The sequence below is a fragment of the Quercus suber genome, unplaced genomic scaffold (genome assembly GCF_002906115.3).
Source record: "Quercus suber isolate HL8 unplaced genomic scaffold, Cork oak 2.0 scaffold_20, whole genome shotgun sequence".
Classification (NCBI taxonomy): Eukaryota; Viridiplantae; Streptophyta; class Magnoliopsida; order Fagales; family Fagaceae; genus Quercus; species Quercus suber.
The window spans coordinates 1809377-1835152 of record NW_027069485.1 but is presented as its reverse complement, the minus strand read 5'-3'; the positions used below and the strand labels follow the sequence as shown (position 1 = coordinate 1835152).

At 31.3% G+C, this 25776-nt stretch overlaps 2 protein-coding genes and 1 long non-coding RNA gene across 4 annotated transcripts; all 3 read right to left on the bottom strand.

Annotated features, from left to right (window-relative positions):
- Window positions 1-1645: 1645 nt before the first annotated feature.
- Window positions 1646-1966, bottom strand: LOC112010064 (cyclin-dependent protein kinase inhibitor SMR6). Its single transcript, XM_024042404.2, has one exon. It carries the CDS (start codon window positions 1964-1966, stop codon window positions 1646-1648), a length of 321 nt encoding a protein of 106 aa, XP_023898172.1.
- A 10293-nt stretch (window positions 1967-12259) lies between these two features.
- On the bottom strand, window positions 12260-19767 carry LOC112010088 (glutamate--glyoxylate aminotransferase 2). Of its 2 annotated transcripts, none has more exons than XM_024042426.2 (14): window positions 19398-19767; window positions 18377-18526; window positions 16296-16361; window positions 16042-16159; window positions 15657-15738; window positions 15448-15535; window positions 15091-15249; window positions 14566-14739; window positions 14338-14469; window positions 13846-13911; window positions 13667-13731; window positions 13213-13304; window positions 12961-13117; window positions 12260-12596 (listed from the first exon to the last, which is right to left on the bottom strand). In XM_024042426.2, exons 2-14 carry the CDS (start codon window positions 18491-18493, stop codon window positions 12467-12469), a joined length of 1446 nt encoding a protein of 481 aa, XP_023898194.1. In that variant the 5' UTR covers window positions 18494-18526; window positions 19398-19767; the 3' UTR covers window positions 12260-12466. The 2 variants fall into 2 exon arrangements, with proteins under 2 accessions (XP_023898194.1, XP_065618851.1); XM_065762779.1 differs by lacking the exon at window positions 19398-19767 and adding an exon at window positions 19313-19375.
- A 3760-nt stretch (window positions 19768-23527) lies between these two features.
- LOC136063222 (uncharacterized) lies at window positions 23528-25062 on the bottom strand. The gene is made up of 3 exons (XR_010624929.1): window positions 24211-25062; window positions 24054-24126; window positions 23528-23749 (listed from the first exon to the last, which is right to left on the bottom strand). It is a non-coding gene; the product is annotated as an uncharacterized LOC136063222 (long non-coding RNA).
- Between the last annotated feature and the right edge of the window lie 714 nt (window positions 25063-25776).

The following is a 25776-nucleotide window of genomic DNA, read 5'->3' as shown; positions in this document are numbered from 1 at the left end:
CAATTTTGTTCCCCTCCATGTGGTCTCCAATAATGGGAATCAACTTAGTACATCCATCCAGCTAGTAATATGATCCACTAAATAACAAGTAGAATTAGGACGTGTTGCAACACTATTGCCTCATTTATGGCTTCGATCCCAATTCAATTATTCTAATCTACAAAATAAACCTCAGTTTAGTAGGTGAACTTCCCCTAGTCACACATATACTCTTTTAACTGATACACCTTGACAATCATGACCATCATTGATTATCCACTCATAAACAAAGGGTCTTGTACGAACTTTATAATAAAGGGTTCCATATTTTATTACAAAAAATTACACTTTGAATAAACTATGTTAAGTGAATGTATCAATTATTGGTCTTCAAAAATCGAGCTTGGAAGTGCAAAATAAGAACCATTCAAGTTACATAGGATTCTAATCTTTCCCTACCACTTGTGTTTTGTCCTCTATGATGAGAAATCAGAGAAAAGTTAGCGTTAGAGAGAGAGAACCTTCCCACCAATTATATAAGAGTCCGAAGTGGGTGGGGGGTCATATAGGGTGTGGGACACTCAAAGACCAAACTCTCTTAAGTCTAAAGAGGGGATGATGGCAGAGCATAAAGGTACTTATACATAAGCGTCAAGTGAGGAATTGTCCTTGTCAATTGGCTATATAGCATCCGTGCAGCATCTTCTTACATTACCCTATTGAAAAATATTTACTTTTTTGCTTGCGTGAGTTTAACAACTTTTAGCTGCTTAGCTTTGATTTTGACTTGCATTTCCATTCATAGTTCGTACGCATGAACATAAACAGTTCCCAATAGAGAGAGAGAGAGAGACGAATAATAAGAACAAGGATAATAATATATTTAAAAAAAAAATTTTGAAAGAAATCTCGTACCTTCACCATTTACAACACAAAAGTAGTCCTATTTTACCATAAAAATAAAAGTAGTCCTTTTTATTTTACAATTTTTCACTCTTTACAAATGTTAACTTGCACCACCGTCACCCATTTTTCACACTTTACAAATGTGAACTTGCACCATCATTTCACCATTTAAAACGCGATAGATGTGATAATTAAGGTTTAATTTTTTTTGAATTTAACAGTGTATCACGTTAAAGCACATAAGAAATGAACTTTGTTCTTATTTTACCATATATATATATATATATCACGAAGCTCATAAAGAGTAATAAAAATATTCATTCTTCTCACTCAATGTTTATATTCAAATCATGTCGCGTTGCACACACGTTATTGGAAGCTAGTATATATTTAAATTTATGAGTCATTCAATTATCTTCCACTCAACGTGTTTAGATTCAAACCTCGTTGTACACATGTTATTGGAGTGTTGTATCTAATTTTATAGAGTCATTCAACTATCTTCTTCTCAAAAAATTCCCTCTTAGGTTTTCTTCAAGAAAAAAAAAATTGAGAACGAAGAAAAAAATTTCTTCAAGGAACCACAATGATAAATCACCTAAATAGCGAATTATTATTAATAATAAGAGCCTGTACATAAACTTCTAGTCCTGCCTAACCTACCTCACTACAAGAAGCCTAATAAAACAAGAGAAATTAGAGAAAAAGAAACGAAAGCAACAAACATAGAACCAACTATTTCCATGCCTAAACAAAAGAACTAGCTATCCCTTCGAATAAACAGAGATTCTAACTCTGAAGGATCAAAGTAGTACACCTTGCTAACTTGATCACCACGATAATTACACTTGGGAATGGGAGCAACTCTGTTCCTCTTCGGAGGAGGTGGGCACTTCAAAGGCTTTGGAATTCTTGATTCTTCCCCAGTTGGAGTCTTCAAACACTCCTCACTTTCCTCCCATTCATTCTCCACTGGTTTCGTATATATGGGCTTCAATGGAGCCCGTAATGGAATTCCAGCAATAACCCAGCTTTTATCTTCTGCTTCAGCTTGTTGCAGTGCTTGCTCTGAAAACCCCATCTTAAGATTGACTTAATAGAAAGCGCAAAAAAAAACCTTTGAGATGTGTATTATAGAAGAAGAATAATAATAAGGGAATATAATGAAACTTGGTGGGAAAGTGGTGAGAGAGAGGGAAAAAGAGTTAATTTTTATAAAAGGTGAGAGAGGAAGATTAAAAGGGTTGCTTTGCTTTGGGAATTAGATTCGAGTGAGACTCTCAAAATCAAAATAGGAATAGAGAGAGTTTGGAGAAGTGAGGAGACAGAGAAAAGATAATAAATAGTGAGATACGCTTTAAGTGTGGAAAGGAAGAAGGAAAGGAATAATTTTTTATTCCAAAAAATACTACGAGGATATCATTTTCATAAATTATAAATGTTACGTTGTTACGACTTTTGAATCTAAATTCACAAATTTTTTTTTTCGAACAGTAAAATCAAGTAACAATTTTGTATTTAAAATTTACTGTGAAAATAGTGTCAACCTAGCCATTCTATTTTATTTCGTGTCAGTGTTCAATGTTCTTTTCTTACAAATGAGGTAAAGAGAGAGAAAGGGAACCCGAGGCCAAAGGAAACTGTGCTGTGACATAAGCACGCATATAGATAGATTGATAGGTATGAGAGAGATTGATGAGAGGAGTGGCTGCCCGTTAAGTTAGCTGACCGCGGGCAGGCTGAAGTGATAGAGGGAATTTTTATTCACTTCACTTAGAATTTGGCGCCAAAAATTCGGGTATCTCGGGATCACCAACAGCCAACAGTTAATGTGCGAAAATAAAATATGGATTTTCATTATTTTATCCATTGAGTGCCATGAAGAGTTTTTTTTTCTCTTAGAGATAATCATTAAAATATTAGTGAATCTTGTGAAAAATATAATTTTTATAATTTTTTTTAAGGCATATAATTATGTTCTTTTGGTTTAATGAAAATATGTACACTCCAAGTCCTTCCCCAAAAAAAAAAAGTTTAAAATGTAAATGGCATCTTTTAAGTTTAATTGAAAATTTAATCCTTCTCAAAAAAAAAATTGAAAATTTAATATTTTAACTTTACTTTTGTTTAAATGAATCTTCTAAATTTCAAATTTATTCAATTCAAGCATTATTCAATTTTGTTAAAAAGTTGCCTATAAAATATTATTTTCACACAAAAAAATCTATAAAATTAATAAAAATATTTATAGACTTTTTATCTTAGAATTTTTTGCAAAAAATACTTTTTTTTCATTAGTTTTTTTTTTTTTTTGAGGGGATTTTTTTTTTCATTAGTTAACTGCATACTTAACAGCAATTTTTGACAAAATTAGATAAAAGGCCTAAATTGAATGACTTTGAAACTTAAAGGACTCAATTGAACAAAAATAAAGTTAAATAACCGAAATAAATTTCAGTTAAACTTAGAGGTCATACTTTACATTTTAACCAATAAAAATAAAAATAAAAATAAAAAACTATAAATCCCTTGAGAGTAACTAGGAGAAGGGTCCGCTCACATCCATCAAAATGGTAATCATTACGAGGACATGCTTACTTAAAGGAAAAAAAATTATATGATTTTTTGGTGTTCTCCTTCAATTTATTTGTAATCCGCTTCGTTAACCCCTAAAAGTTTTGTAGGAAACTTAATTTATTATGTTTAATATTAATCTGTATTTATCCAATAAAAAAAGAACTTATGTAATTCGTGCCACAGGATGTTTTTTCGTGTTTATTTCATAAAACAAAACTAAGGGGAACATAGGTTCAAGGAACTGCCAGTTAGAATACTATATAGAGAAGTCAAATAAAAAACATCCTCTAACTGGGGCAGAGGAGCATCATACAAAATAAAGGCACCATATTCAAAGGCTTTGCTTAGGAGTCAACACACCTATTTACCTTCCTGAAGCAATGCGCTAGCCTCAATTGGGGAATTTGGAAAAGCCAATAGCCTCAATCATTAACAAGAGAAGAGACTAGGCTATTAGGGGTTTTTTTAACTTGAAACTAGATCAATAATAGACATAGCATCCAATTCGACATCTATTGTTTACACAACAAAGGCCATCTCTGAGAGCCCAGAGCTCAGCAAGGAAGTTCGAAGTAACTCCACACCCATTTACACCATTATCATTATGTACAAGGCCTTATAGAATTAGATGGATGGGCAAGGATTGGTCCCATACATACGTTTTAGTGAGTTTATATTTTGTTATACATGTGCAAGCCTGAATTAGATGGATGGGCAAGGCTTGGATCTAGTGTTCTTGTACATACACTGGATCTATAAGGATGTGGACACATAGCAAGTGCTTGACATGTGTTCGTATTCAAACAGGTCCAATGCATAATGACCCAAGCCATTTCTCGAATGAATTATATTTTTGTTTTCCTATACAATAAGTGGAGAGGAAAGGTTCAAGTTCAACACAATACCATTGAATTATAAATTCTTCACAAGTGACAATTAATTGTATCTTAATCAAGGAGTAGTTGATAATTTCATGTTTGTATATAATCTGGTATATTATTGAATACTAATACAGAAAATTTTGTAAAAATCTAGCTTTTTAGATGGTTACGAAATAGATTCCCAATTTAAAGCTTTTTATTTATTTATTTATTTATTTATTATTATTATAATATGTGAAAGTTTATATATCATTTTTATCCAAGCGCAAATCAAGATTCATGGTGCTTGATTCCAAAGCTCTAAAATAGAATGCAAAGTTATCTTCCCATTTGGGAGTTTTGTTTTTGCTAGGTAAATTAGGGTGGGGGTTTCAAACTTTGGTACCTAAGCACCACAAGAGGCACATGAACCATTGGGTCTCTCATGAAGCCCCAGACGTTTTTTATTACGAGTAAATAAGACTACTTGCACCAAAGTAACTCACAAGGTAAATATAAACTTTTGTTAAAATAAAGTCTAAACATCACTTATTTTAATAATATAAATTTTTAATGGGTTACTTTTTTACATACTATAGTTTGTTTTGTTTATTTATTTGAATTCTTTAGAGTAAATTTCATTCACACCTCCTGAGATTTGGGTTAATGCTAATGAAGTTCAAGTATTTTCAAATCTAACCAATTTGGTCTCTAAAGTCAATTTAGTCCCTAAAACAGTTGAAAAAAAAATTAATTATTTAGGGACTAAATTGACTAGTTTTAAAAAGTCTTGGATTTAGTTGGCATTATAAGTCCAAATTTCAAGATATGTTAGTAAAATTTATCTAATTCTTTATGTTAACTTTGTTTCGGCAGGAAAAAAAAAAAAAAAAAAAACATTTCTAGAATTTTTTACCCAAAAAAAGAAAAAGTGACTTCCGATAGTAACCACTGTTATTCATCGACCAGCCATTGTCGACCGTAGTTGACCAAATGTTGTCTTTTTACTCTTTTTTCCCTTTCTTTTTGCTTGAACTAACCGTTTTTCTTCTCAATTCCACGTATATTTCAAACTTGAGGCTTATTTTTCCATTTGAGACTCCCAAATGGCCCAAATAACAGAAAAATGTTTTCCCACTAATTTAGGGTTTGTTATGAAAGTTTTTGTTTCATAAAATCAATCAATCAATCAAAAAAAAAAATTTGACCAAATATATATATATATATATAGGAAAATAAATTCAATAAGGACGTAGTGTAAACATAGGTGTTTACAACTTCCAATAAAATGATGTCACAGCAGATTTTTTAAAATGATTTCACATAAAAGAGTATTGACTAACAAACATGATCACAATCCCTTTGATGCGGCGTTTGGTATAAGGAAATTCACATTACTCCTGGCATTTAGATTCCTAAGAATGTAATTTCTTACAATTTCGATGCCTAGGAATGTAGTTATTTTTATGTTTGGTTTCATTGGGAATCTCTTAAGATTCTTAGGAATGTGAGATGATAATGTTTGGTTTATTCTTAGGAATATTAAATGAATTATTTATTTTTCCCCTTCTATCCTTAAATTTGAATGTAAATTACCAAGTCCTTTAAAAAAAAATCTTCCTCTAAATAAATAATGAAAAACAAAATATAAACTATTAATTATGACAAATTCATTAAAACTGTAATCTAACATTTTAAAATGACAAGTACAATACAAAAATAACTATTTAAATTCTAAAATGCTTTATTCTTTATAATAATTTTTAAAGGAGCTTAATCCATAACAAAACAACCTAACAACATTTGGGTTTATAAGACAAGAGAAAAGATATTGATGATTTGTTTTATATTTTATCTTAATTGCTTAAATGATATGGAAAAATGGTTAAAATTGTCAATTTGTACAAAATACAATTTCCTTTAAACTTGGGAATCTAGATAAACACCTGTTTTAAAAGGAATCCACATTTCTACTAAGAAGAGTTTAAAGGGGGAATCCAGATTCTCCTAGCATCTAATTTCCTAGCGTGATTTGCAACTAAACATGAAAATCTTTAAACATTCCTGAGAATCCTAAAACATTATGCCGTACCAAACGCCACATGAATGTATTCAAATATTAATAAATCAAAAATGGAAAAAAAAAAAATATATATATATATATAAACAAAAAAACAAACAAAAATAACTTCGTGCGTAAATCGGCAATCGGTTCTACAAGACTAAAAGACAAGCGGGGTCATCATCGTTGATGGTAGCAAAGTTGAATCAAATCTCAAAACCCAAAAAACATAAATAAATTCTCACACATACACATGAAAGAAATGAAATTTACACGGTTGAACTCAGACATCAATGATGGCGTAATAAATACACTAACTCCAAAATCGTCCATGATGGTCGTCTAGGCCAAGGATAGGAAAATGAGGAGTAATGAACGCTCGTCCATGACAGGCTCATCCATCCAAAATGATGGTTGGACGACCTACGCACCTTCCGAGCATATTTCTCTATGCAGGTCTTGGACGAGCTCCACATTCCTATTTCGTAGCACAAGTAAAAACCGAGGTTCATTGCTACAAAACTGCTCTCAATGATGGTTATGGAAAATAAGGCCAAACAATAATAACCTCCATGGCAGTTATGGAAATTAACTCCGAACCTTTCAACCTCCTCAATAATAGGGGAAGTTATCAAACAAGTAACCGTTTCAGATGCTATATAAGCAGTTCTCTACGCCAAAATAAGGTAAGTTTTTCAAACACTTCCAAATTGTTTGGAATTCCAGAATTTGAGTGAAAATACTAACTTTACCATCGGAGAGTTCTTGGCCGGTCCTCCCCGGTCACCTTTGATTGTGTGTTCTTATCTTTCAGGTTTTCTAAGTGATTATCTTGTCATTGAAGTCCAAAGCATTCAGTTTACTTATTTTACATCATATTATCAATCAAAAATGTCAAATACCCAGTGGAGGTATTCAAGAATATAAGCTTCTAAAGGAAAGTCTTGAAGTTGGTGGTGACACAGCTAGAATTTGAGACTATATCTCATTCTTCAATTTTGTCAAATAAGAACATAAATTTCATGGACTTCTTTTCTTTATGGTGAATCAGTGGGCGTGCAATATTTCTATTGATTTACTTAGCAGATTTGGTAGTCACTACTCACTATCTCCTAATTTTGAAAGCCTCAAGCACCACATCCGTGGTGGATCCTGCGGAAATTCCAGATTCGGGCAATGTCGCTGATGCTTTTGGGCTTAGCAGAGTCATGGCGATGCCAACAGCTTCTGGCTACAAGAAGGATATTGGGTTTTAGTTTTTTATTTACTGGTTATTTAACTTGATCAAAGTGTTTGAGAATTTGATCGTGTGTGGTCGTATTTGGATTCTTATTTTTATAAGTCTGATGCGGCAAACTAGTATTGGAGGGGAAAATAAGGGTTTTATACCACGTCTTTATCAAATTTGAACTCTATATAAATATATTAAGAGTAAAACTTAAGTACAGTACTTAAGTAATGTTCCTTAGGTTCATCTCTTAAGATTTTGTCATGTGGCTTTTTTCTCATGGATAAAAGTGTATTTTTTAACTTAAGTAGCTACATGACAAAATCTTAAGAGGGAAATCTAACAAATAGTACCTAAGGTATTGCATATAAGTTTTGTTCATATATTAATAACCAAAAGTACAAAGAAAATTCAATTAGATTTTAATTTAATTCTTAATTTTGTGATACATGTCTCATTTAATTTTTAATTTTATGCAAAGTGAATTATTAAGTATAAAAATAGAAAAGTCTAAATCCAATTAGATTCTAAATTGGATTTCAATTGGAGTTTAATTTTTCACTACGTGTCCATCTAATTTTTTTAATTTTAGTGACAAGTGAATTATTAGGTGCAAAAACTGAAGAGTCTACATCCAATTAAATTCTAAATCATATATATAATGAGAAACCATTACATACTTTAAAAATATATGATTTAAAGAAATTGTAAGCAAATACTATGTATAATTTGAACTTATTCTAAAAAAAAAGTTATAATTTGAACTATAAAATTATAATTGTTTTTAATTGTACTCGTGCATATACACAGGGTTACACACTAGTCTATATATGTGTGTGTGTCTATATATATATATATATATAGAGGTAAAGCTAAGAGAAAATTTAATTAGATTTCAAATTGTAATCCAATTAAAGTCTAATTTTGCGACATATGTCTCATCCAATCTAAATTTTTAAATTTTTATGCTAAGTAAGTTAATTTAGTGTAAAAATTGGATTTCAATTAGAGTTTAATTTTGCGCCACGTGTCTTATCTAATTTTTTTTTTTTTTTTGTGCCAAGTGAATTAATTCAATGTAAAAAACAAAAAGTCCAATATAAATAAACCTAGGTAATATATATATATATATATGTATTTATATTTATAAAACCAAATCTTTGATAAAATTTGATTAGAATCAAAATTAGATTTTGCATTTTTGTTTGCTTTTCATACAAATTCTATATCCAATTAAATTCTAAATCATATATATAATGAGAAACCATTACATACTTTAAAAATATATGATTTAAAGAAATTGTAAGTTAATACTATGTATAATTTGAACTTATTCTAAAAAAAAAGTTATAATTTGAACTATAAAATTATAATTGTTTTTAATTGTACTCGTGCATATGCACAGGATTACACACTAGTCTATATATGTGTGTGTGTCTATATATATATATATATATAGAGAGAGAGAGAGAGAGAGAGAGAGAGAGAGAGAGAGCTAAAGCTAAGAGAAAATTCAATTAGATTTCAAATTGTAATCCAATTAAAGTCTAATTTTGCGACATATGTCTCATCCAATCTAAATTTTTAAATTTTTATGCTAAGTAAGTTAATTTAGTGTAAAAATTGGATTTCAATTAGAGTTTAATTTTGTGCCACGTGTCTTATCTATTTTTTTTTTTTTTAATTTTTGTGCCAAGTGAATTAATTCAATGTAAAAAACAAAAAGTCCAATATAAATAAACCTAGGTAATATATATATATATATATATATATATATTTATATTTATATTTATATTTATAAAACCAAATCTTTTATAAAATTTGATTAGAATCAAAATTAGATTTTGCATTTTTGTTTGCTTTTCATACAAATTAAATTATTCATATTTTCGCAATTTCTTTTTTAACTAATGAGTATATTTTTATACTATTTTTATTTAGATATTTTGTATGTGAAGATCATAAATGTAACAAATTGTAATTGAGCTAAACAATCTTATGCACCTATCCCCAATCAATTTAGAAGATATTATTGAACTAATTTATTCTTTTATTTTGTGTTGTATTTAGTGGAATTTCATAAACAGTGATAGTAAATTAATATTGTATATGTAGTGTCCAATAGTGATTTTCAAAATTATGGCGTAATCAATACATTAAAATTGTAAGGAATAATCATTTTAGTACTTCCAAATATTCTGGTCGAACTAATGTCCTATATAAATAATAACTCAAACTAACATCAATAGCACCACTACAATTCATCATTCCTGTATATAAGCACGAATTACATACTAGTCTATATATATAATAATAAGTAAAACTAAGAGAAAATCTAATTAGATTTCAAATTAAAATTCAATTAGAGTCTAATTTTATGACAATGTGTCCCATCTAATCTAAGTTTTTAAAATTTTTGTGCCAAGTGAGTTAATTCAATGTAAAAATTGGATTTCAATTAGGGTTTAACTTTGCAATATGTGTCACATCTAATCTAAGTTTTTTAATATTTGTACCAAATGAGTTAATTTAGTGTAAAAAAACGAAGAGTCCAATATAAGTAAATCATAAAAAAAACATAATTTTTAATAATTTTATATTTATGAGCCTTTTTCTTTGTAGAACTAAAAACAATTCAAGTTTATAAGTCATATATATATATATATATATATATAATAAGTAAAGCTAAGAGAAAATCCAATTAGATTTTAAATTAAAATTCAATTAAAATCTAATTTTGCGCTACGTGTCCTATTTAATCAAAAATTTTAAAATTTTGAACCAAGTTAGTTAATTCAGTGTAAAAATTAGATTTCAATTAGAGTTTAATTTTATGGCACATGTTCCCTCTAATCGATATTTTTTAATTTTTGTGCAGAATAAGTTAATTTAGAATAGAAAATGACGAGTCCAATATAAATAAATCATAAAAAACATAATCATATATCTAACACTATATATAAAATTAGATGAAGAGAAAGTTTGAATGATTTTATATTTATAAGCCTTTTTTTTATAACTAAAAACAATTCATTTGGCACAAAAATATTATATATATATATATATATATATATATATATATATATATATATATATATATATATATATATATATATATATATTAATAAGTAAAGTTTAGAGAAAATCCAATTAGATTCTACAATAGAAGTCCAACTTTGCGTCATGTACCCTAAATTATTTATTTTTAAAGAAAGTTTTATTTCTTAATTTTGAAGTCAAATGTGGAATCACATTATAAATATCTATTCAAGTGAGTTATTGTGTACAAAAACCAAAGAGTCTAGAATTAATGAACATAAAAAATTTAAAAAAAATGGACAATTCACATTTTCTACCTAGTAATATTCTTACAATAATTTTTAAGGAGTTAAAAAAAATAATAATAAGAATGGTTATCAATAATATTTAAATTGTATATGTAAGAACTATACTATGCATCGTAATGTATATCTTTTAAATAAATCCATGCATATGCATGGAGTTACAAGTTAATATATATAAAAGCAAAGATTTCATGTTAGAGAATATAAGGTTGTACCATGTGGCGCATTCTTTGGAGTTCTCTTTATTTAGGATTCTAAATCAACATAGTTTGCATTTTTATCAAAGTATTAGTTCATTAAATTAGCCAATAGGTAAATACATATATTAATTATCTATAGTTGTGTATTAATTATTTATATCAAATGAATTTATATGACTATTTTTATAAACTCTATATAAGAGATAATTTTTAGTTGGAATAATAATAAGAAATTTAGAATAAGAAATTCTTACTCATGTTTAGTTATTTTGACAACAATTGATACAAAAACCATAAAAAAAAAAAAAATTAAATATTTTTGAATTCACTAAAATAAATCTTAGTCTTTTAAATTTTCTAATTCCTTTCAATCACATGTAATTTATATGTGTGTGTAATAGAATAAATATATTTATTTTGTTATAACATAATGAAATTTTAATATAATTTTTCTAAGATTTATATGAGAAGCAATTTTTTTTTTTTTTTATGTGAAAAACAATTAAAACACTATATCATGCAACAATTGAAGCAATGTCAAATAGAAAGGGAAATAAATTAGTAACACACCATCAAGAATGTTAAAAAAATAAATAAAATAAAAATAAAAAAACTGAAGGATATATACATTTTTTTAGTAGCTAGGCATGAAACATGCTATATTAACCACTATATCATGCAATTTTCAATTTGTGAACACTTATATATAGTGTGATTTCTGTTTTGTCTATAAGATAACTAAATATTATAATTTTTTACAAGGAAATTTATTCAAAAAAAATTTTATACAACAATAGTTGGGGGATCTGAATCATAAATGTCTCTCTTGAAAATTGAGGTTTCAACCAATTAGGCAACAAGATTGTTAGTAAACTTATTGAAATATCGGAGAAAACTAATAATAAGTTTTATGTCTCATTTTCATAATGGCAACCATTAAAAATAAACTATGAGAAAGAAGAAACAATACAGGACAGTAAAGGAACCTATATGTGAATTCTTAGCAATATTAAATCTTTTTTTTTTTTTTTTTGGTTGAACAAGGTAATATGAAATCAAATTTAGTGTTAGCTTTTGAGTTAAAGATGCACTATTTTATGACATTTTATTGGGGTTCAAAAGGAAAAAGATTCATAAGAGAGATTGTATGTGAGTTTACACAAGAATCTAGGAAGTGCAAAGAATTATCTTCAACAGCATGAAGTTTATAGCCCAGGTAGAGAGAGAATGATTAAAGTTTGGAGAGTATACACCAAATGGCTTGTGATAACCAAAAATATTATACAAATTTAGACATTTGAAGCATCCCTTTACATCCTTGAGTAACCTCTATGATCTTCATATTGCTCCATAAACTCATCATTAAATTTCTTGTAACTGTTCATGATTTCAGGCATTTCCTCTTCAGCTGGTAAGATGGTTGTCCTCAAGTGGAAGACCCTATATGGAATAGTAATCGATTAGGTACAGTTGTATTTAAGTAGCTGTGGGAAATAGAACCATAAAGTTGCCTAGCTTATTTAAGTACAATACAAAAATACATAATCACATTCCACAAAATAATTATTGTGTGAAAAACCATAGGGGTGGAGACTAGGGGAACTAATTTGTGCAAATTTTCTAAGAACTACACTTTCAATTTTTTTTTTTTAAATTATGGTTAGACAAATGGTAGTAGTAGAAGCATTGAAAAGAAAGCAATAGGAAGATGGCCTTTATTCTAGCCTCAAAAAGAAAAAGGAAGATGCCTTGGGAATATAGCTAAAGAAGAATTCAGCCCCACAAAAAACATATAAGTAGTTACCCTTCTTTCTGTCCAAATCCGGAGCCAGGGACGGTTGAAATGCCAGTGGCTTCCAAAAGCTTGAGACAGTAGAAAACATCAGGAACTTTTCCAGCCCTTTTGGCAGCCTCTATTGCTCTTGGTGGCAAGCGTATTTGAGGGAATGAATACATAGCACCTATAAAGCCAATTTTGTGAATACTCAAAAATAGTAACCAATTACTAAATAAGGAAAAAAAACATCACATGTACCTTTTTAAACAAAAAATTTACCTTCAGTGAAATTACAAACCACATTTCTGCAGCTATTAAATCCATCAGTCATTATTCTTGCTCTTCTCCTAAGCGATTCAATAATTCCTTTGCTGCATGTTTCATGGTTCATAAAATACTATTATTCATCACTCAAACAAACAAGAGGCCATCTCTAAATACCACAAATAACATCAACGATTCAACATTTAAAATTCGAATCATCATTCAATTCCTTTTTATCCAATTATAAGGAAAATTAAAAATTTTTAAAATTAATTTTCCTTCTGACTGCCATGTATTTAAGGCAACTGTTTTGTTAATGATTAAATACTGCTCCTTCAAAATGAAGGTAATAGTTAGACCATTCATCAATCATGACCATGAGTAACCACAAAAGGCAGAAAGATTTTTAGGTTCATATCCATGTGATCAATAGGAGGAAAAGCATAAACTTGAATCTTAGTGGCCATACCTTTCCCTAACAAACTGATCATATGAAATATCTCCAGGTTTGGGTGGGTTCACCATCAGCCCCATCTGCAAAAGGAAAAAGTAAGTAATTTTCTCAGTGAGATACTAGTTTGAATAAAGAACTGGTGGTGCCCAGTTCAATGGAGAATAATACATCACAAAAATTTGAGTTCAACTCACAAATATCTGTGCAGGGACATTTGGACTGAGTGATATGGATGCAACTTTATAGATCTCATCAACTGTCTGCAAGATTAAGTCATGATATCATTTCAAAAAGGAGAATGAGCATTGGTTGCTTAATTGTATTTGAAATTCATTGTATTTGAAATTCATTCTACATGAGTCAGAACTACCTTATTTAAGTCAGAACACTACCTTATTAAATCAACATGATAGAAAAACAGTTCCTTATGTTTGTAAATGGCATGAATTGGTATTTGCTAACAATAACTGAAAATTTCAGAGGCTTATAGTAGACCACATCTTAACATGGTTTAGCTTCATCTTAGTGCATTTTGATCAAGCAACTTCAGATAGAAATATATGTAAGATGTATCCATATCTTTACAAAATCCTAAATATGCAAAAAATGCTAGGTTTGCAACTTACGGGAGATATATATATATATATATATATATAGACAAGTAAAAAACTTATAGAAAGACAAACCTTGGGAGGAATGTTAGTCATCTCAAAGTAACCACCCCGCTGTCCACATTCACCCCAATATCCTTTGGACACAGTATGGAAAGAGACAAGCTGGAGCTCCTTGCTTATAGGCGGCCCCATATCCATCAAAACCTTCCAATTGTTAAAGAAAACTAGAGTATATAAGCAATTTGATAGTCCATGCAAAAACTCAGACACAGATAGATCTAACAGAACAAGGATATATACCTTTTTAGCACTAATAAAAGGGCGCTCATCCTGGTATATGTTCTGCTGATAAACCTCATCTCCAAGCAAAACTAAGTTTTCCTGGTTACAGTACTTCAGTATTTCTCTCAAATTAGCTTCACTAAGACACTGACCAGTGGGGTTCCCAGGATTTATAATCACCATAGCCCTTACCTGATCATTTTCCAATGTATATGAGATTTAGTTGTTGGTTATAAGCACTACAAGAAAGGATAGTTCGAGATTTACTTATTGAGAAGCCCGTACCAGAAGAAAATAAGGCATTGTAATATTATATACAAAATAGAAGAAGACAATAAACAAATCTTCATGACAAAAATAGATGCATATTGCAGGGAAAATTCTCCCGAGAACCATGCTATAAGTTTGAATAGGGCAGCTGGAAGTCAACCAGCTGACTTACATCTGATTCACTTAAATGCCAATTTATATTCAGAACCCAACGGTCCATCCATTCTTAATAAGTTCTCAAGTTTCACCTTAGTTTCACAATTGGATACTCACAGTTATTCCTTTAAAGCGAGCCTCAGCAACTGACTGGCGAAGGTTATTGACATCAAGGCCCCAATTTTCTGTCTCCTCTAGGAAATATGGGACAAGAGAACCACCAAATAGAGAGATTGCAGCTGAGTAAAGTGGGTATTGGGGTACTGGAACCAAAACCTAGCAAGACTCAAATATTAATGAAAGGAATAATCTGGCAAAACAATTGGGAGTGCAGAGAGCCCCCTGAGGTAACCAACAAGAGAAAATGGAAAAACAATTTAGAAAAAAAGAAAAGAAAAGAGAACTTCAAAGAAGAAACCATGCTTGATACAAGAGGACAACTATATACAGACTCATTTCAAAACAATTTATTACCCCATCCCCTTCACCACGGATGATAGTATTCAAGATCTGCATCACACCTTTGCTGGCACCATCCGTGAGATATATGAGTTCTGGGTCACTGTTATTAGAGTACAAAATAATGAACCCCTTCAGCTAACACATTGGTGACAGAAATTGAAAGCTTTGTTGTCAAAGTGAAAAATCAGACATATACAAAGATTTATAAGGGCCAATAGTACCTTGGATAACCATCACGCCTTTCAATGAACTCTGCCACTTCCTTCCTTACTCCTGGAAGTCCTCGGGAGTCACTGTAAGCACCTAGATATATAATGAAGGAATTATATAACTTTTAGTAATTCATCAAGAAGCCAAATGAACAACATTTAAACCAGCAATAAGATGTAAATCAATGAGGAGAAGTGGAAATTTATGACAGGAAGGAGAAAGGCTAACAGGAGCATAATACTAGGAAAGAAAAAGGTTTTGATAGCTCAACTGAAAATGTAGCTTTTAACAATGAGATAAAACCTAAATACCTAAAAAGATTACTACATTGTTATCTTAGATATTTCAATCCCTTTTTTGTAAGAACAAAATATGAAAGGCAGGTCAAAAGATTACCAAGACCACCCGTAGTCAATGAAAGATAATGTTTTGCTTTTGCAATTGCATCAGCAGGAAAAAGCAGTCCAACATTTGGATCATCTAGTAGAAACGGAGCTTGGCAAAGAGCAACCACCTGCAATAGTGCAATTCTTTGGTTCAATACAAACCATACTGTAAAGAACTCCAAAACAATTCGATTTGACCAGAAGTGAATATTAAAAGTTTTTAAAAAAAATACTGAATCAAAATATATGGCAATTGTGATCAACCTGGCGAGGAAAGGTCAGCGGCTTCTGTCCTAATGCATGAGGATTACCAACATTTGTGAAAATAATCTGTTGACATAAAAATAAAATAATGAGACAAAAAACACACACACAGAGAAGAGTGGCATTTAAAAAGAAGTTTGAATTATCTTCAAAGATAGCACCATATTTATCATGCTTTATTGGACTAAAATAACATTTAAGATAGGTACTACTAAATCAAACTCTTGAACAGAATAGAAGAGCCTAATGATACTGTACAATACAACGTACAATACAGTTGTGCTATAATCATATGCAAGTGTGCACACAGCCAAAACCTATTGGATTCTAACTTCAAATTAAAGCTACATATACAGTATTGACAGGCTTGCTGGATAAACCTAATGCAGATATTAGGATACGAAATGATATTAGATTGACCCCAGCAAAACTAAGTAATGGATTAATTGTTACTTATACCCAAAATTAGCAGTTTAGCAAAGGACACAACCACAATAATAATCACTACGGTCCAAAGCAATAAAAATTAAAATTAAAAAGAACATATGAATTCTGCTGACAAAGTGGAAAACTTTTGAAAAACTCTGGTAATCAACCCCCAAGAACTTTCCAATGTAGAAGAAACAGTAGTTACAAAAAATCTATACAACAACAACAAGGCCTTGGTCCCAAAATTTTGGGTTGGTTATGGTTCCTCAACAGATTAGTTAGGGCCGGCCACATGTATTCTTTCCTTCAGTCAATTTTATTTGAAGTTATACTCTATGTTAATTCTTTGACATGTTATTTTTTATTACTTCTACTAATGTAAGTTTTGGTCTTCCTCTACATTTTATTGTTCTCTTAACTTAGATCAACTCACTCTTTGTTACGGTGCATTAATTGCTCTCCTCTGAACATGACCAAACCATCTTAAACAACTCTCCCTCGTCATTTCATCAATAGGGGCTACCCCAATCTTTAAACGGATTTCCTCATTTCAAATCCTATCTTTCCATGTATTCCACTTATCCATCTTAATATTTTCATTTCAGCTACACTCATTAATGATTTTATGAATATATTGCTTCTTAACAGCCCAACACTCAGTACCATAGAGCGTAGCTCGTTGTATAGCATTCTTTTAAAAATAAAAATAAAATCCCTTTAACTTAATAGGCATTTTACAATCACAAAAAACTTCCGATGCGCTTTTCCACTTCATCCACCCTTCTCTTGACCATCTGGTCTTCCTGCCCCTTTGTCTTTGTTTCTAATTTGACTAAACTTACATTCCTTAAACTCTGTTTTAGTCCTACTTAATTAAAAACCTTTAGATTCTAAAGTTACAAACAATCTATACTCACAAAATTTTTGAACTCTAGACATGACTTGTAAGCCCAGCAAACAACCCATTTGCTTCCTGCCTCAACAGCTCCAAAACTCTGGCCTTCTTCTATAGAACCTCCTCCACAAACAAACTCACCCACTTCAATCTGGAACCCCATGCTCAAAAGATCTCTCTAGAGGGATACTACCAAACAGGTAGAGACATGAAAGCTATATGTGATTTGAGGGAAACTCACGATGAGAGATTTTCTGATAGTTTAGGCTCACGGGAATTTAACGCTCTCTCAATATAGTCTTAAAGTGATCTCTCTAATAAAACATGCATGTCAAGTTTTTGCCTGATTTAAATCATTGCTCAAACGAGCCCTAAAATAGCTTGAGCAAGTCTTCACGAACTCACAGTCTTCAAGGAAGCAATTGACCAATACATAACAAAATTACAAAGTATACAACCCTCACTACATCACATTTTTGGGTCTGGAATTTGCCAACTTAAACCTAGATCCAAACAATTTGACATTTCAAATCAGAACTCTCTTCAAGAATTTCCATGAACAAAGGGAAGGTTAATTTAGTTAAAATCCATACCACTCCAATAAATCTATAAGAGATTGCATAACAAGTTCACTGCCAAATGAAACAAATTGAACAAAAAGCTTATAAACAGCAGCACTAATCAAATCTCAACAACAAGGCGTAAGCAACACAAAATCTATTACTACATAACAGCCAGAGAGAGCGAGTATTTATACCTTCTTCCCCTCTTTCTGAAGCTCAGAAGCACGAAGATACAGTTCCCCTCTAACAGCATATTGGGCCCTCTTCACGTTTTCATTCAGCGACTCATAGTCTAATGCCCTGGGAGACATGATGAAGTAGTAACCTTCTCACAGATGTTACCCCTATCCAGAAAGAAGGTGAAACACAAACCTATGAACTCAGTTCCCTAACATGAATTTATAAATAAATAAAAAAAGAACATGAGCTAGTAACAAGCCAAGCCAAGCCAAGAAATGCCATGAAGAATAACTACATGGTAAATACTAAATAACATATTTTCCATTTTAATTGTTTGAATTAAGAAATATGAAGGTGCCTATATACACTCTTAAGTCTTTTTTTTTTCTTTTTTTTTGGGTGATAATTCGACAGTTAGTAAAGGGGGTTTTGATTCTTTTGAAACTTGGAGGTGAAACACGCGGAAGTGCCAATTAAACGACAGATATGTAGACAAACCCAGATTTCATGCAACTGATAAATTTGAAAACAACCTTTTGCTAAAGCAAAGATGGCAGAGGTCATTCATTAGGCTTCGGCAATTAAAAGTCACTCTCAATATTTCAATAACCAAATAATTAACAGACATTAAAATCACTCTCAAAATATTTAACTCTTATTTAACAATCAAACAGGGGAAAATAATAATAAATCCACAATTAACGCAGAATGGATGTTTAAGACTGAACAAAAAAATTGACTAAATAAGACTGAAAGAATAATGATAATATTCATGGTTAACAAAACAGTAAGGCCAATGAACAACAATCTCTATCAAACTGAATCATAGTTAAAACTGAACATGCGTGGATCCAAAAAGCCCATTTAGAACATAAATGCCCATATTCTTAACCATGAGAAAAGAAAAAAAGAAAAAAGAAAATCAAAGAGAGAATAAAATAAATATATACCCAATAAACAGTCCCTAATCTCAGAAACAAAACACAATTTGTTAGCGTAAACAACAAAATAGATTATTGAGATTGAAATAGGTACCTGTGAACTGGGTTTGGAGTTTTTTTCCGCACGAGAGGCTATAGCTAGCTCAGTTCATGTGCTAATATGGTGAACAGAGATAACGCACGCGCAAGTTGTGACTGTTCTATGTGTTCCGAAACAAAATCCGGAGTTTTCTTTTTCTTTTTTTTTCGTCTTAGCCAAAAGATATGTCATATATCACGTGGCACTATGGGAACGCAAATGCCAAGAGAGCCACTGAAAAATAGTGTGGATTATTTGGATTCTGTATATACTTAAAGCCAAACGGATAAAGCTCATGCAAGAGGAGTGGCCTAGCTTCAAACTATTAGTTCTTGGTTTATAATCCACGGGGTCCAATCTCTTTTGACACATTGCACCACATCCTTCACTCTCTTTAAATGTAATAGTCCATGTTTGTTTATCCAAGTCTCTGTCTCTGTCTCTGTCTCAATTTGGTGTGTTTTATTTTTATTTTTATTTTTTTTTTATACTTCTTCTTGTGGGTAGTGTGGTCATGAAAGAGCAATTCAATTCAGAGTGTTCAGGCTTATTTTGTCATGTTTCATTCACTTTCACATTTTCTATATACGCGGCAGGACTTTGGTTAGGTTAAGATTAGACTTAACCAAGTTTGGTTTATTAGCATTATTTGATGATGATAATGCTAATTATATTATTATTAATTCATGATCGAATCAACCAGGATAATGTCAAAGTATTAATACAATAATATGAGATATAGGAGTGGGGGGTGAAAAATAAGCACAAAAATACAGTGCATCCAACAAGAGAATTGATTATTGCGAAGAAAACTAATCAGACCCATGTCTTTACCTTTATGTCAGCATCTTTGATAGTAGTAGATTTGGACAAAACACTATTCACCCAAAAATAATTGACAAAACACTTAATTAATATATATTAAAAAAAATTATTATTCTTTTCTTTCTTTTTTTAATTAATACAATAAGATTTATTTGAGTATGCAATTAAGGACATCCCTTCCTAAAAAGGGAGTTGCCTTGGTTTGATAAACAAGGCATCCCACACTTTGCTTGAAAACACCAAACCAGGGCCACGCCAAATTCAGTAATTTTACTAAAATGACAATTGCTATAAAAAAACAAGTTAGACAACCTATAATGTAAGTAATTGTTCTAGCATCCAAGCTCCTTGCTCTTGCTAGCAAAGGTTGTGCTAGTCATTTTTCTTCTCAGCAATCTGATAATGCAAATTGATTGCCAACTGCAAATCCAATCTCTCAAATACTCCAAAACTACTTGACATTTGTAATTGCCTTTATGGTTTTTAGCAACAATCCTCTACACTCACAAGGTTGATCAAGAGTGTTTGGATTAATTCTCCTCTCAAAGGTGTGACACTATGAAGAGGGTGAGGTACAGAGACTACACAAATTTCCCTCTCAGGGATTAGTGGACTCTCATTCGTTCATTGATTTTTAAGAGTTATAATTTTGCTCTTATAGGTGTCATACAATTACAATTGAAATAAAGATAAAAATTTGAATACACAAAAATATGCAATTACAACCTGAACTTTTGACAAATAAATTAATTACCAACACAAAGCCAGCTACAATGTAACACTAATAAAATGTGTGTTCTAATTAACACAACTACTAAAATCTCTAATAGTTGAATAAGAGACCTGGTGATTAATCATTGCCTACACCAAAACCCGATTGATTTTTTTTTTTTTTTTAAGAATAATTATTGTCTTGATTTGATGATAAAAAGCACAATTATTAAAAATAGACACTTTCCGTTGAAACTCTATAAAAAAAAATTTTAAAAAAAACACTAATAAAATGACTACATGAGATGTAATTTAAATCCAATTAATAAATTATATAAATTATAAAATAAAAAATTAAGACATAAATGGATCATAGAAAAAGGCATATAGATTGGCAAAAATCTAGCTCTTTATTCGTAAACCTTTTTTTTTTTTTTTTTTTTTTATAAATAATATAAACCAATTAAAATCACATCCACGGTAGAAATTAAAAGGTAAAGATTAAGGGAAGAGAAATGCAAACATAAGGACAACACAACGATGTGTTATCGAAGAGGAAACTGAAGCCCTCGGTGTAAAACCTTTCGCCGTCCTCCAAGCGGTAAATAATCCACTAAAGAATGAAGTTGGGATACATGAACAGTAGAAGACCCTCCAAGCCTAATCTACCCAGTGTACCTAAGCCCTCCAAGTTTCTTACTCCAACGAGGTTGCGCGAACCTTTGTCTTCTTTATCTTACCGGATTCCGCTATAGCCCATAGCATCAACCAATAGTCATTGGTCCCTTCCTAACTGCTTCCCAAAGCACCAAATAGCCTTTTCATAGACATGGGTATGGTGAGAAAAGGATTTTAGTAAGAACCTCTCAAGAACGTAACAATGGAGAGGGTGAGAGTGTGAGATATGGGTATGATGAGAAAAGGATTTGGGTAAGAACCTCTCAAGGATATAACAATGGAGAGGCTGAGAGTAAAGGAATTTGAAGAGTCTCTATGTGAAAATTGTGGATGAATCAATCTTGTTTTTCTCTAGGATTTCTCTCTCAAAATTCTCTCTGGAAGCTTTCTACATTTCGTGGTATAAGGGGTATTTATACTAAGGTAAGAATGGAATGCGAAGAGTCAAGTTTTTCAAAACAAAGCTGGTTGGTGGCTTGGTCTCACGACTTAATTGAGTCGCAAGTTCAAGTCGTGAGATAACAAAATAACCAAGCTGGGCTTTTTGTCATGTAGTGCTCCAACTAGCATGACTGTTCATTTTCTCTGCACGCTTCACTCGTGTGCTGCAGTTGACGGCTTGCCAGTCGCGAGTCACCTGCGATTCCCAGCGTAAGTCTTTGCATCCTTGCACAATCTTGAGCATTTCTTCTCACTCTCTCACTCACTACCCTTACATGATTCCCACCTAAATACAGGATTACTAATTGCTAAATTACAAGCAAATTTGGCACGGAATAAAGCCAACAAGATGGTTGATTAAATTCAACCTTACACCCAATGCAATAAACTTCAGGCTACATGCTAATTAGGAGGTGGTTGCAGTCTATTGTTACAATATTAAATAAGTGATCAAATTCCCCAATTCCAAGCAACTTATACTTCTGTTACAATTGGTAATTTATCATTAATAGAGAAGGTCCTAATTTCAAACCCTATCTCCACTCTACCCCCATTTAAAAAGTAAACAATTAAATTCATAATTTTTTTAACAGCTTAAATCTTTAGGACTATAGTTAATTCATCACCTATGACATAAAAAATTTAACTGAGAATTTAATTTTCAAAACAAAGTCCTATCAACAATACAACAACTACAATGTTCCCAAAAGCGCTACTAGTCCTTACTCATTCCAACCAAGTGACACCTCTCCCCCTTTTAATGTGAAGTAAGGTCTCCAGCCAACTTTAATGGTCCAGAAATTTAAAAAACAATCTAAAAGTTACTGAACTTAGAAAAAGTAAAAGTCTAGCTGCCTAGCTAGTCATCCTATGTAGGAGATTTTTGTTGGAGTCATTTACTTAACAAAGAAAAAAGAAACGTAACTTTCATCAAGGGCAATTCTACACTTAAAATTAATATGAGAGAGAGAGAGAGAGAGAGGCAACAAAAAGCTTTTAAAGAAAAGGTACAAAACTTAATACTGATAGCTATTAGTAGTAGTTTTTAGTCCAAGAGAAACAACCAAAATAAGGAGACAAGAAAGAAGCATCAAAGAATTGGAAAAAAAGAGATAAGAAAGAAAAACAGTATACGAAGAAAAGTTTCTATAATACTATTACAACTATATTTCACTTTTATTCAACAATAAAAGAAAAAGTGTCCCACTGCATTTGTTTAGTTCTATAGTAAATTAATAATGCATTATAATATTACCATGCTGAAGTTCCACCAATCTCATATATTGCCACACAATTTATAAGTTTTTTCTATAAAAATTTGTACTAGCTTTAGCATTTTTCCCAAAAATAAAAAAAAAAAAAAAAATTCCAACCCAATTACCATTAAGTGGATTAAACATATATTTTTAATTATTACTATTTGATAGTTGGAGAGATTGAATTTAAACTTAAAATGTTTTCATTAGAAATGCAAAGAAAATATCGGTTAGTTATTTCAAAAAACTGTATTGAGCCAATCTTGGTAGAAGATACAACTAAATATAATAATTAATAATAATCAAATTTCTCATCGAAATTCAAAGGAAAAAGGAAAAGGATTAAATTTCAGGTAGGAGTAGTTGTCCTACAAGCAAAGTCCGACCATGACCACGACCACGGAACTTCATAGGCTCACCTTGTTTGTTCTTACAAGCCCATATTCAAAAACCCTCCTGAAAAATAAAATATTCAAAAAATAAACTGCAAAATTTGTGGAACTAAATACACCCATATAACTAATTGGCCAATGCAGCAAAACCTTGCGGTAACTAACCTTTTTTTTTTTTTCCTTTTGCAAGTCAATCAGTTAATCTTCCATTAGATTCATACCACAACCAAACACTCAAAATCCTAGTTCTAGGTATAAGTTTGAGAAGAAGAGCTTCTTTGTGACTAAATTGTCATATTGTAATTACTAAATAGCCAGTACATAAGAGAGCAATTACATAAAATGAGCAAAAATTAATTATAATGAACCTGCATATTTGAAGGCCAAATAGGAAATTGCAAGCGACAATGGATTCGGATATTTCCATTCTATTTCTTTTTGCTGAAAAAAATAAGAATAATATTCAACATTTTTAATTTTAGTTTCCAGACAGAAAAAGAAAAGATGAAGAATGAAAGAGGGTACCTTTGGCTTCAGCAATTCGAATGATGGTCTCAGCATTTGGTTGTAAGTTTGCAAATCATACATCAGGATTCTTTTCCATCTTAGTGGTGAGAGCTCCAATTGAACCAGGGTGCACAAGTATTTGTCTTCACAAGTTGACTGAATTCCAGCAAGAGCTATTGCAGGTAGGGGCTGTCCTAAAAGGAGAAAATGACTTCTCAAGTTTCCCAGACAAAATAGGGAAGGGAATGAATGTTAGGCAAGGGAAGGAGTATGTAGATGATGCTGTAAAACGCTTCTTTGAGGCTGGCCTTTATGCCAAGAAAATGGGAGGTGATGAAGAAAAAATTGTCCAAATGAGGCCCTCTTTCACTACAAGGCCATCAAAATCTCCAAGCAAAAATCCATAAAGAGGATGATGCTAAATGGAAAAAAAGTGATAGAAATATTTGTTGAGAAAACTAGTAGGTATCATTAGGTACATATGTACAAAACCACTAATAGTTTTCTGTATCTATTCAAATTAAAAGAAAGGTGAAAAAAATAGATAATGTAAAAGATAGATTACTGAATAAAACTATTTATTCTTTACAAGGCAGTTCTGGTTTAGTTGTGCTAACTTGTTAAACAATTGATTATGTGCCTAGACCTTACAAAGATTAGCACTTCTAATTTGTTTATGAGGTGAATTAGTAATTGTCTACTTGAGCCACCTACATTTGGGCAAGGGGCACTACTGAGTTATAGCTATAGTTACTGGTCCTTAAGCCCAATTTGCAATTTTATCTAGATCCTATTACTTACATGTTAGACAACACAAGCCCAAAAGAGTTTGGAAGGGCATCCATTCTTTTTTTAGCCCAATGTGCATCCAATAATTTGACCAATAAATCTATTGTCATGAGTCTCCAAATGTCAATGAACAGAACGATTTAAATGTCAAATTCTTCACAAAAGCAAAAAAAGTTCAAACAAGTTACATAATAGACCCTTTGGTTTCCTTTTTGAGCTCGTAGGAATAATATAATATTCATGGTTAACAAAACAGAAGGCCAATGAACAACAATCTCTATCAAACGAATCATAGTTAAAACTGAACATGCGTGGATCCAAAAAGCCCATTTAGAACATAAATGCCCATATTCTAACCATGAGAAAAGAAAAAAAGAAAAAAGAAAATCAAAGAGAGAATAAAATAAATATATACCCAATAAACAGCCCTAATCTCAGAAACAAAACACAATTTGTTAGCTAAACAACAAAATAGATTATTGAGATTGAAATAGGTACCTGTAAACAACTGTATCGGTTTTCTTATTCCTAGCAAAACTGACCGAGCCTATTCCATGATTACAAAGTTCTGCACCAGCCCAATGAGCAAAATGACCCAGATGGGCAAAACTTCACACAAACTCTCAGCCACAAAACTGAACTATCACCCAAAACCTTACAATAAGTAAATAAACACAAACCCAAAACAAATTATCGAAAATACCATGAAAAAAGATGCACAAACAAATCAAACAAAACCCACAAACAAATCAAATGACACCCAAACAAACCCACAAAAAAATCAAATAAAACCAA